The sequence below is a fragment of the Dryobates pubescens genome, chromosome 11 (assembly GCF_014839835.1).
Source record: "Dryobates pubescens isolate bDryPub1 chromosome 11, bDryPub1.pri, whole genome shotgun sequence".
Lineage (NCBI taxonomy): Eukaryota > Metazoa > Chordata > Aves > Piciformes > Picidae > Dryobates > Dryobates pubescens.
Genome location: NC_071622.1, coordinates 10,355,188 through 10,367,390, shown reverse-complemented (window position 1 = coordinate 10,367,390; position 12,203 = coordinate 10,355,188). Strand labels below are relative to the sequence as shown.

The 12,203-nt window shown below is 43.8% G+C and overlaps 2 protein-coding genes across 7 annotated transcripts in view; one reads left to right on the top strand and one right to left on the bottom strand.

Moving 5' to 3' along the window:
* The window catches only part of KLHL20 (kelch like family member 20), a 35,581-nt gene that overhangs the window by 1,983 nt on the left and 21,395 nt on the right, over positions 1–12,203 (bottom strand). For 3 of the 6 annotated variants that reach the window (XM_054165022.1, XM_054165024.1, XM_054165023.1), the window contains 3 exons: positions 10,951–11,057; positions 8,748–8,828; positions 6,907–8,662 (listed from right to left, as the gene is read on the bottom strand). In XM_054165022.1, the coding sequence (XP_054020997.1) occupies positions 8,632–8,662; positions 8,748–8,828; positions 10,951–11,057 (219 nt within the window). In that variant the 3' untranslated portion in view covers positions 6,907–8,631. Of the gene's footprint in view, positions 1–6,906; positions 8,829–10,950; positions 11,058–12,203 lie in introns of those variants that run through there. The other 3 variants (XM_054165025.1, XM_054165027.1, XM_054165026.1) reach the window with 3 other exon arrangements.
* Positions 16–4,629, top strand: CENPL (centromere protein L). The gene is made up of 4 exons (XM_054165101.1): positions 16–258; positions 556–807; positions 2,059–2,601; positions 4,558–4,629. Exons 1-4 carry the CDS (start codon positions 16–18, stop codon positions 4,627–4,629), a joined length of 1,110 nt encoding a protein of 369 aa, XP_054021076.1.

Sequence of the window (12,203 nt, the reverse complement as noted above, 5' to 3'; positions counted from 1 at the left end):
CCGCCCGGCACAGGCATGGCGGCGGGGGTGACGCCGCCCCGGCGCGCCGCGCCGCGCTGGCTAACGGGAAGGCAGTTCAAACGTCGCCCGGCGGGAGCGGCGCCGGGGCTGTCTCTGGCTATGGAGTCGGTGGACGTGGCGGTGCGGACGCTGCCCAGCATCGGGCGCCTGTCGCGGGGGCCGCCGTTCGGGCGGGCTCACGGGCGATTCGGGTTCAGCCCCAGCGGCAGGCCGCTCCCGCCGGCGCCGCGCTCCGAGGTACGATCACGGCCGTGGTGATGATGATGGAGCCGGGGCCTATCTGTCTCTTCAGCCGGGCCGCCCCACCGGCTCTCGACCCTCGGACGAGTCCGCTCCCCTTCCCTTTCCCGTGTCTGCGGGATTCATGACTGCCGCCTCCCGCCCTCCCATCGCTCTTACAGCAGGAAAATCGCCCCAGCTCGGGCGTGCACCCCGCCTGCAGCGGCCCGGGATGTGCGTCCCTCTGGAAGCCCTGACGGGTGAAGCTAGCAACGTTTGTTCGGGTCAGTATTTCTTAACGTATTTATTTTTTAGGAAAACGTAGATCTCCAGAGTACAGCGTTTCTGCTGCACAAACGCTGGACCCTCTACAGCGTGACTCCTCTGTACAAGTTCTCCGACGCCCACCTGAGGAATTATGCCAGGCTGCTGAGTGCCTTCATTGCTGCCGAGAAGCAGAAAGGGCTGGCTGTGGAAATAGGAATTGAGCTGGACATCAAAGTGGCTGTTTCTAGCCTGCCAGACTTGAAAGGTAGTGATCAAGACCACGCTGCAATTCTCGTGCAGGTAAGGAGCCTTCCTCGCAGTTTTGGTATTTGTGACTTGCATTTAGCAAGCTGCTTTTGTTGTCATAAAATGCTCTCTTAAAACAAAACTAAACCCTAGCTGTATGGAATAACTACTACACTATCTCTTGAGATTTAATTTAAGTAAACCCTTTCTATTCTTAACTGGAACAGAACATCTCATAAGCAATGAGTGCCTTGAGAAACCTGGTCTAGTGGAAGGTGTTCTTGCCCATGGTGAGGGGGTTGAAACTAGCTGATTGTTGAGGAATGGCTTGAATTGCAGGGGCATAGTCCTATGGAACAGCTGCTTGAACAAAGCGTGTAGGCTGGACTCCATCTAGATGTTTGCTGCTCACAGTGAGCAGGTGTGCTGATGTAGGGGGATCATTGTGGCCTTGAAGCTGTGCTTGCAGCTGTGAGTATAGATAAAGTATAAGTAAAACAAAGAACTAATTACAGAGGAGCTTGCACGTAGATCTAGCTGTAAGTAGGCTGGATATTATAATGTAACCCTGGACTAATGGCCAATGGAATAATGACATGTGTGCATATTTAGCTGAGATGCTTTATAAGCCATGCTTTCTAACAATAAAGTTGAAGCTTGCTTATCAATCATATTGATTGCTGCGAGTCTTTCCTCATCATGCCTCGCCGTTTGGATCTATTCAGCGACAGCTGATAATGAAGGTCTCTTCCAACTCAAACCTTTCTATGATGATGGGTATGATTAATTGCAATTTTGAGCCCAAGTCTTTGAGGAGATCAAAGTAAAGACCACACATACCAATCTTTGTCTCGTTTTTCAGTTCAGCTGTCAATTTCCTGTAAGACTTTGGAACAGGTTATTTAGCTCACAGGAGAAAGTTGGTATAATCCTACCTCCTGGCCATGGCCATAGCTCAGGTCCCATATGGCTTTGAAATGCTTTGCCTCAAGTGCTGCTGAAACACCAAGTTCAGTATGACAATGGCTCCGCTGAATTAAGCAGCATTAACTAAGGTCTTAGGACTGTTCTTAATGAAGTGAAAAATGCTTTTCCTACTGTTTCAACAGAACTGCACAAGTCTCTTAGGGATGCAACATGTACAACTGTATGAGCTTTACAGAAAAGAATGTTGCAGGAGAGGTCCTGACTAAAAACCTTCCACCAACACTTGAAATTATGTAACATATACATTTTCTTTTAGAAAAAAATGTCCAATTTGCTCTGTATCATTCAATTGTTGTGGTTTTTTTCCCCCAATCCCAGCTTTTGTCAAGATCACCAGCTTCCTCCAAAAGCTCTGAAGACAAATTGATATGGTCAGGATGGTTCTGCTGTGTGTCTGGAGATGGTTTTCCTGAGAACTTGCCTGAGGATTTCACTTGTTTACCTCTGTTTCTCGCTAATGGGGCAGAGAGTTACACATCCATTGTTGGAAGTTGGTTTCAGAAGACTTTTGACTGCTACTTCCGCCGTTTAGCTATCAGCCCTCTCAGTCTCAGCTGGATGGCAGCGATGTGGACAGGATGCAAAATGGGCAAAACTGCATCTGCCATCGAACTCATTTTTTCTGTCCCCTCTTTACCCCAGCCTCTGGACATTTCATATGCTATTCATCCTGAGGATGCAAAAGCTCTCTGGGACACAGTCCAAAAAACTCCAGGAGAGATCACTCAAGAAGAAGTGGATATCTTTATGGATTGCCTTTACTCCCACTTCCACAGACACTTTAAGATCCACTTGTCAGCAACAAAACTGGTGAAAGTTTCTACATCAATTGCCTCAGCACACTGTGAGGGGACTATAAAGGTGAGGATTTAAGTAGTGTGTTGTCCTAACTAATGCTGGACAAATCCAATAGCTCTACTTGTCTAGAAATAACTTTTTTAAATGGAGGGTTTATGTTTCTTGAGCCTCATTTCCTACAAGAAGCTGTTAAACCCTCTGCTCTTATTACTCATACTTGGTTCTGGTGGTGAGACAGCTATCAATACAGTATTTTGCTAATATGTTACAGCAGAAGCTACTAACCCCAGTCAAGGGGCAGAAGTAGGTGTTAGGTGTGGTATGAACAAGACAGTTTCTTTGCCTGTTGTCCAAGACTTAGGCTTTAAAAGATCCCAAACGTAATGATTTTTTTTAAGTTCTTTTATTACCTTTCCAGTATTTCAGTTATTAAGATACAGGTGGAAGTCAAATGTAAATGCTCTATAAAAGTAACTGATGTGTAGGTGAGCCAAGTGACAAAAGATGACCTTAAGAGTCAAAACATCCTCCATGAAACTACTTCACTTACAACTTGTTTCATAAAGTTGCTACTTGTAGAGGGATCTGTAATATCCTCTCAAATCATGGGAGGATTAATCCTTCTTGAAGTTTCTTCAAGCAATACCAAATAGTCTTCTGAGATAGAATGCAGTTTGTGTGATTGCTTAATTCTACTCTGTCTTGCTTAGATCTATTCTGGGCAGAGAAGGAATGTTACAGGCTGTAAGTGGGACCTCACACATACAGTTTTCTTGGCACATGACTTTATCAAATGAAAGAAAGTCAGCTTTGCTGGGAGCATCTCTTCATTTCAGTCCTTGTGATCGTTTGAGGCTGTGCCTTTAAGACAAACAGTGCTGGGACACTCTGGCTAAATGTTTTCAGTACTAGAACAAAAACATTCTGATATTCTAAACGAATTTCATTGGTGGATAGACAAAATGCAACTTTAAATTGTTGAGCAGTTGGAATTTTATTTTTTTTTCTCAGTTCAGTTTGGTTTGGGAGTTGGGGGAGTTAGGGTTTCAGCCTGTTCTCCCTGCCTGCTTCTTCACGAACTGCTGGGGTTGGCCTTCAGATAAGCAAAAACTAATCCTGCATGGACTTTTGAAGCTTACTAACAACTCTTTCCCTTAATAACTTGCCTTTCTTTCTCTCTAACCCCTTTTTGGGAAAAAAAGGGAGGTAGGGGGGGAGAGAGGGGGTTACAGGGAGGGGATCCCTCCAGGGGGAGGGATTTTTGTTGTGTTATTTCTCTTTGCTGTATATTTCTGTGTATATATTGTAAACACCTGTATATATTGTGTTATATATAACCCGCTTTCCATATATGCTTGTATATATATAGCTTTGCTCCTCCAACTGGGTTTAGCTGTGGTTTTCTTACTCTGTGGAGGAGAGAGAGTTAGGCCCTCTCTCAACCTACCAGAGTCTTCAACAGGGCAATTGCAAACCACTACATGTGAGTGTTGTATTGCTGGCTTTTACCTGTAGCAGTTTAGAAGTGGCTGAAATGACTTCATATTGCAGGTTAGTAAACACAAGAGCTGCTCAGCTGAGCAAGCTTTCAGATGAAGGCTGAAAAGTCAGTCACAGCTCTTCCATAATGGGGATCTTGAGTCTGAGTCAGGCATATACTCAGTATGGGAAAGGAGGGATATTCAAGGAAGCTAGCTTGGTCTCTCTGGCCTTTCTAGAGGAGAGAGGTAGCCAAAGTGCTAGGATTCTCACCTTCCAAAAAGGTGGAGCAGAACATTTCTTTCTACCCTACTTCATATGGGACAGGAGCAGAAGTCAGAGGAATCTGAAAGGAGGGTGCAGGCACTTGTGTTTTCTTCCTCTCCAGAGTCAAAATAGAAACACAGGCCCCTTGCAAAGAACAACAGGGAAGCTGACTAACCACATGGAATACTTGGCAGTTGGTTTCCAACCACTTAAGGGTATGGAAAGCTGGGAACTGAAACTTTTGTTTTGACCTGTGCTTTTCTTCTCTTGCAGTTTCTCCAAAGCCAATACCTAACTGGGGTGCTGATGCTACTGACAGAACTAGCAATCTCCCAGATACAGTGAGAGTCATTTCTGCAACTCTTCACTGGGGAAAGGCTTCCTGGCAGAAGGGGTCTGCTGAAAAGCTGACTGGAACCTCACTCCTGCAGCCTTTTTCTTGCCTTTCATGCTGGTTGTTCAAAACTGGACTAACTCCTGCACTGAACTCTGTAACTAGCTGCAATCCAACATCACGCACAGCAAAGACAAGCGGAAGTTTTGCCCTGAGGCAAGGCTACAGTACAAACTTTTGTTTCTTAAGCACCTCTTGTGTTGTCATAGTCACTGTCCATTTATCTGTAGTTATCAGCCAAGGGCTAGGAGACTTTACAACTTAGCAAGAGCTATTTCTGTTGTTTCAAATAGGAGGTTGGTTGGTTCTTAACCAGAAAGCTGAGTCCAGTGTCTGTGTAGCTCAGGCTAAGGTGTGACTGGTCCTGGGCCAGACCAAAGGCAAAAATCAAGCACACCTGGGAAGAGGTGCATGCTTGACATCTAGTTTCCTCTCTAGCTTCCAAAGGCTATGAAATCCCAGCTAGGCTAAAGCAAATCCTGTAACAAGTGCCTGCTTGGTCCTCCCAGCCAAGTTAATGCATAGAAAATTGTGGTCTGTATAGGAGAAATTATTTACTGTTCTTTGCCTGATCTTTGCTGTCTTGGATGTAATCTTGTAGGCCAGAGCTCAAGGTGCTGAGATTTTATACTATAGCTCTCCCTTCTACAGCAGGAGAACCCTAGCCCACAGTGCCTGGCTCTATTAAAGATTTTTATATTACACTACTAAGTAAACTGTTTGCCATCTTTTGCCAACAGAGCAACCACCACCTATGCTTAATTATATGTTTATATGATGCTTACTTCCAACCACTAAATAATTCTGTGAGCAGCAGAATTTAAAGCCTAGTTTCCTTCACCCTTGTACAGACTTCTTTGCCCAGCCCCATGGTTTTAGGATTTGTCAGCTGTGACTGAAAGCATTCTTCATTCTTGTCCCTGGCAATGGTGAGATGAACCAGCCACAAAAAACATGTAACTGCCTCACATGACATCATTGCATGCCCAATTCCTAATCTACTTTTAATTATTTACTTCCAAAATTAGCCAGAGAAAGAGGCACTTGTTTTCAGCTTTCTTACTTGAAGATGGATTATTTCTGCATGCAAAGGCTGCAGTTTCTAAAGTGATAACTCTTACCCTTGTAGAAGCAGCTAATCAGTCCTCTGAAGGTCTTGGCAGCTCAGCAGATATTTAAACTATCACTTCTGGTGCTTCAGTTTCATTTTATGAAACAAAGTTTGCTATCTCAATTCAGTGATCACTGAGTAAAGGAGGAGTAGGAGATCTAACCTAACTGGTGGCTGCCTGTACTTGATTTGAAAACAGGACTGTTGCACCTAGAGATTACATTTCAGGCTCAGCTCCTTCCAGCAAATTTGCATAAATCTTTAAAACAAAATCAAGTTCCATATAGCATCTTCCTTAAGGACACAGACTAGCATGTTAAACCAGTGAGACATCTACAGGACCTGCAACCAGACTCAGCTTCCAAGAGCAAGGTGTTGCTATGTCCATGTCATAGCTACTGTAACAGATTGCTGAAGTTAAAAACTATTTTCTTTTCTTTACTTACATGTGTATTTGCAAATTGGGATATGGGCCACATGGATAAGTGCAGTTAGGTGAACAGCTAGATTTAGCCCCAAAAATGATTAAGGGAGTGGAACATCTTCCTTAGGAGGAGAGAGTGAGGGAGCTGGGGCTCTTCAGCTTGGAGAAGACTAAGGGGGTGATCTCACTAATGTTTGTAAATACATAAAGGATGAGTGCCAAGAGAATGGAGTTAGGCTTCTCTTGGTGATGTCCTATGACAGGACAAGGGGTGGAAGCTGAGGCAAAGGAAGTTCCATGGAAACATGAGGAAAAACCTTTTTCTCTGTGAGGGTGATGGAACACTGGAACAGGCTGCCCAGGGGGGTTGTGAAGTTTCCCTCTCTGGAGATAATTCAAAACCTGCCTGGATGCATTCCTGTGTCGTCTGCTCAAGGTGATCCAGCTCTGGGAGGAAGGTTGGACTAGATGATCTTTCAAGGTTCCTTCCAGCCCCTAACTTTCTGTGATTCTGCTGAAGCTTTCTTCCAGAAAAAGATGGTTCTGAATGATGTGCTTCAAACACTCAGCCATAAGCATTTAAGCCAGTTTTACTTGGACTACTATCTAAAAAACCCCAGCATCTGTGTCCACACAAACTATACAAGAGCAGAGTCCACTGCTTTCACCCAAAGGAACAAACAAAGAACAGCATAAAAGAAATTTATTAAGACAGCACTATTTATACAAGTTACTCATGCTAGAAAAAAGCATAAATGATACATGTAAACATTTGTTTACAGAATACTTGTTTTCCTTTTAAAGGTGCAAATGATCTTCATATGTAAACACAAGAATACCAACCTTTAGGGGAAAAGGGGCTTTTAAAAAAGTCTGAATGACCCATTTTTACTATATTCAAGCACATGAAAATCTGAGTCACATGAATCAAACTATGGAGTTAAAGAATTTAAGATGTCAGTACTGTCTCATCTCAAGAATTTACAGTCCTCCTACTCTCTTAAATTCAGATTTAGTAAGGTCCAAAAGTGGTATCAGGTGCAAAAGGTCATTCTTTCATACCAGATAGAAATTACAGTACAAACACATTGGAACCTTGGAGTTCCTCTTTCCTCCCCCCCCCACCTCTGGGTGCCCCTGCAGTCACTGAAACATGACAGTTACTCACAGTGCCAGCAAACAATCCTTTCCCTCCAAACCCTTTAATGAGCCTCACAACTTTCCCTGATCTAAAACACAGGAAAAGTGCATTAAAAAAACATCACTAAAAGGGAGGGCACCATCTCATCACAGTCACTTGTACAACAGGAGTTCTAAAGACACAGACAAGAGGTAGGGGGGCAGCTAGGATGATGCTGGTCTAAGCTTTTTCAGCAGGAGCTGACTGCGGGTCTGCTGTTTGCTGCTCTAGCAAGAACCTGAGAAGTGCACGTTGATCTAGGCTACTTGGAATTAACAGATACCTGCATCCCAGCTTCAGACAGGACCTGGTATCTAGCAGGCAGCATGAGAAAAAGGTTTTAGTGAGTAAGCAACAACTGGTTGTTTCTAGGTTCATAGGCAGCAGAAGGGAGAGACAAAAGCTGAACTTTTTTACCATACACTGTACAGTAAAAAGGCATCATTTGAAATCCTTTTCACTCTCACCCTTTTTTGGGCACTTCACTGATTCAGTTGATAGATGAGAGTTCCAGTTCTACTTCTTGCTCCCAGCAAGACTGAAAAGACATTCAGGCCACCCATCCTCACAGCTCTCCTGTACTCTAAGAGACCCTAGAACATACCACAAATGTTGGAACCACAACAGCTGACAGGATGCAGCCCTGCCCTAACCACCAGCTGGTCAAAACTCGAGTTGCACACACACATATACAAATACACACACACATATATATATATAAAATACATATATATATATGCACACATGTATAGAAAATGCTGGAATTATCACTGTGAGCAACACAAAGAAAACACATGATACAAATTAAACGAAAACAAAATAAATATACTCTGTGCACAGAAAAGCTTCTGCACAAAGGTGGCACCTTGCAGGTCAAGTACTTTGTTGAAGCTCTCTGTAAATAAGGCAAAAAGCAATGTTTGCTGTCTCTCTTTCCTTTGTCGCCCATCACACAGCTGCCACACGGCAGGAGGGGAGGCAGGAACACCCTTCCCTCCTTGCCAGACCCCCCCAGGGTGGCGCGCGGGCTCTACCTCTGCGCTGTTTGCGCTACGGCAGCTTTTAGGGTTTGGTTTATTCAAAAAATGTAGGCTATTTAGAAAAAAAAAAAAACCATGGACATAAGCAACACTTCTACTTTTGTCCAGCAGTTCCCTGGAGTATGACAAGGCCGTCTCCCAGTGGGCACACTCTCACAGAAGTCATTTGTATAGTGCTATAGAGTCACCGGCAAAGAGTTACAGTGGATCTAGACCGTGCATACCAGAGCTGCAAAGAGGTCCAGTGTCAACAAGGTCTCTTCAGTTTTTCTAGGAAGGAGAACCAAGGGGTCTCTCCCCATGTTGATGCTTACCATATATGGGATTCACAGTGTGTCATTTTGATAACACCTACTCCTCCTCCCAGCCGCCGATAGTTCATCCCACCATACAACCTGCAAAGACAAAGTTTCAGGTGGGCACGCTGGTGCAGACTCTTCATGGAGTTATCACAGCAAAGATGAACCAGCCCTTGCACCAGCACAATCACACTGTCGTTAACCTCAGGTTAACACAGGCAATGACAAGAAGCTGAGTGGCAGGCATAGAATCAGTCAAGGTTGAAAGGGACCACAAGGATCATCTAGTTCCAACCCCCCTGCCATGGGCAGGGACACCTCACAGCATCTTATTATGCTTCCAAGGTAAGCAGCTGTACCTGTTCATGTCCTCCCCTCTCAAAAACTGCTTCACATTTTGACACCAGAGTTTTCTGTAACTTGGGTAATCACTCATTTTCCCCCTGTCTGGTAATGAGGACAGGAAAGAATGCTGCAGGCTCTAGTCAACCCTGGGCTACCTTTAGGATAACGTGGGAGCAACAATAGGTTTGCTACTTACAATTCAAATAATTTCTATTATATTTCTAATACCCTAAATTCAGCTGATCCAACCAAGACATAGCACATCCCAAGCACCATCTGCTTCTCCACAATGCTACTGAAACAGGGCTTGCATTTCATATGGAAATCTGATCCCTGTAGACTCCAGCATCCTACTCACTTCAGCTGCATATTCCTCTCTGTGCCACTGAAGACGGCTGGCAGAAACAGGAGAGCCAAGTTCTTCAAACAACTCCTACCAATGCAATTTGTCAAACCCAAATTGTGTTGGAAGCATTTCTCAGTCAGGCTACACACAAAAAAAATATCCCTTCACAGAGCAGGAAGTCCAGCAAACAAAAGAAAAAGGTGACCACAGAAATTGATCAGCTGTATTGAATGCAGTGGGAGAAAAATCCCACATATTAATACCTTGAACAACCTCCTGAACACCTGTGAAAGCTGGCCCAGGCAGTAACCCTTAACTCCAGACATCTTATGACTGTCACTGGAGTAGCTGACACTATGCAGCTAAGGGATAGGCAATAGGTATTACATTCTGCCCAGCTGGGTTTCTCAGCAGTTCAAAAGGCTGAGAGATGTCCACATCTCAAACAATAGGAAATTCCTCCACTGCTTTTTGTAAGAGCTTATCTCATCAGGAAAGAGTTAATCTACTCATGTTTCTAGGCTAAAAGAAATAAGGACATTAAATTCTTTCTTTTCCCCACCCTTGTGAGATTACTAAAGCAGCAAGAATACAGATAGGAGCTTAAAATGTAATACTAATTAGATTTGGGAATAAATACACAGGCAATTGCTTTCAAGTGTACTTATGACTAGAAAAGAAATAAGAGAAACAGCCCCTCTGCTCAGCACATGGTTTTGATCAGCAGTTCCACATTATTTCCCTCAGCTTCTAAGTCAGAGGAAATTCTTCTAATGGCTGTCTTGCAGATTTAAAGGGGAAGAACATCATATGGTCAAAGAGGTCTGCTTCAGCTCCTCCAAAAGGATCTCAAAATCAGGACCTCAACTTGAAAGCAAGGAGAGGGGGGAGGGGGGAGAAAAAAGAGTAGACCATATTGTACATCATGACTGTGAGCTCTTTCTGCTGAAGGCAAGAGTAGTTCTATTGGGAAGCAGAAGAGATTCAGGGGTAGATCTCACTATGTTCCGTTCTTGTTATGTTCAAAAGCAGTACTTGAGTATCAAACTAGGTTTTGGTATGACCTTTTGCTTGCTACTCAACAAGCCTGCTAAATCCTTTCTTTGGATCTCAGTCACCTGCCTATGCACCATGTTCCTACCTGCATAAGATGCTATCAGACTTTACGCATTCAGTGTTGCTCAAATCTGTTGGAATACTCAGGGGGAAGAAACCATGGAAAACTCACTCCTGTTTTACTTGAAAAAGGAGTCAGTGGCTGTAATTCAAGCAGAAATCAAGCCTACTGTTCTCCCATACTCACAGACATGGGGATGCCACAATAAAAAGGCACACTGGGTTATTTTTCAAAATGGGATTCTCTTTCTTACTCCTTCCTGCAAGCCACCAAGCCAAAAGTGAGCATTATACTGGACACAACACCTATAATGCACATCACATTTCAAATTTGGCTGGGATAGCTCCTTTAAGGGGCAGCAGCTACAGCTGGAGATCACTACTGGATTGCTTCACAAACTTCAGAGTTACCTCCATGTGTTAGCATCTGGATCAAACACCTCAATGGTTTTCAAGTACGTTGTGCCATCAAAACCCCCTACTGCCATCAGCTGTCCATTCACCACTGCGAGGCCAACCTGCAAAACAGCCACCACAGACAGGAGCTATTTAGCTGGCATGTCCTGAAAAGAAGGGCTAACATTACAATATTAATCAACAGTTTTAATGAAATGTATTTTCTGTGAAATGAAAGCAATAATTATTTAATAACCATGTATGGTGACAGGTAGTCTGCAGTACAGTCTTTTGAAGGGAAAAAAGGACAATTAGAATAGCCTAATGAGACATGGAAAGTTGAATATTTCTCCAAACAGAGAATCTCTTAAAGAAAAAGCAGCAGGTTGCCCTTATTTCCAGCTACAAGAGCCAGAACTGCTTGAATGATAACAGATATGTAAGAATCTAAACCCTTGTCAGCCAAAACTAGTTACATCCTGGACTGAAATCTTCAAGTGTGACAGGCATGCACCAGAATATCTACCAGCCTACAGCCTGGAACACTTGCTTCAACTAACAGAACCTTATGTAAGCCCCTGGCCTGCTCCTCTGAGGCTGGAGCTTGGACTGTCTGTAAGCACCCCTGGCCTCCAGCTTATTTTGCCTTTCTGCCAAAGCACAATAATCACTGAAATTTCCAACAGTTCCGTGGTTTAGGAAAAATGTCTCCAGTGAAAACATCGTGCAGCATCACCAGAGAGATAAGGAGAACACAATGCAAAACTGTCCTTATTTTGACTTTGAGGAAGTCAGGAAACTCAGGAGGGCTGCAAATATAGAAGCACCTTTTAACCAGTTTCTACAGAAAACGAGAAGCAGCTCATGACAAGTCAGTGCCTGCTCAGTAACTAAAAAGGACAGTGTTGAACAGCATACTGTATAGTTTGAGGACAGCAATAAATACATATTCCCTGCCTCCAAAACCAGCAGTTGCTCAAATTATGATTCAGACCTGCCTCACCAGCCACTGAAATACCAGCATACAGACACAATTAATCCTCCATTTACTATATAATCCAGTGATAAATATTCATAGCATTTGCATTTGCCCAGGCAGGATGACTGCTTAAAAACCTATGCCAATCTTTTGTTCATGTCTACAGGAAACAGGAGGATCAGCAGTTGATGAGAACATGCTGTTGCTCCCCATACTCACGGGACTGGGTAAAGAGAAGCAACACACCAAGTGAAAGCCTAGAAACCTTGCTCCCACACACATCAAGACA

What these genes read in the sequence shown, in the direction of transcription:
- CENPL (XM_054165101.1), top strand. Translation starts at nt 16, where the DNA reads ATGGCGGCGGGGGTGACGCCGCCCCGGCGCGCCGCGCCGCGCTGGCTA. An exon ending in ACGCTGCAATTCTCGTGCAG is followed by an intron (nt 808 to 2,058) that starts GTAAGGAGCCTT and finishes CCCCAATCCCAG; the next exon opens with CTTTTGTCAAGATCACCAGC. An exon ending in ACTGTGAGGGGACTATAAAG is followed by an intron (nt 2,602 to 4,557) that starts GTGAGGATTTAA and finishes CTTCTCTTGCAG; the next exon opens with TTTCTCCAAAGCCAATACCT.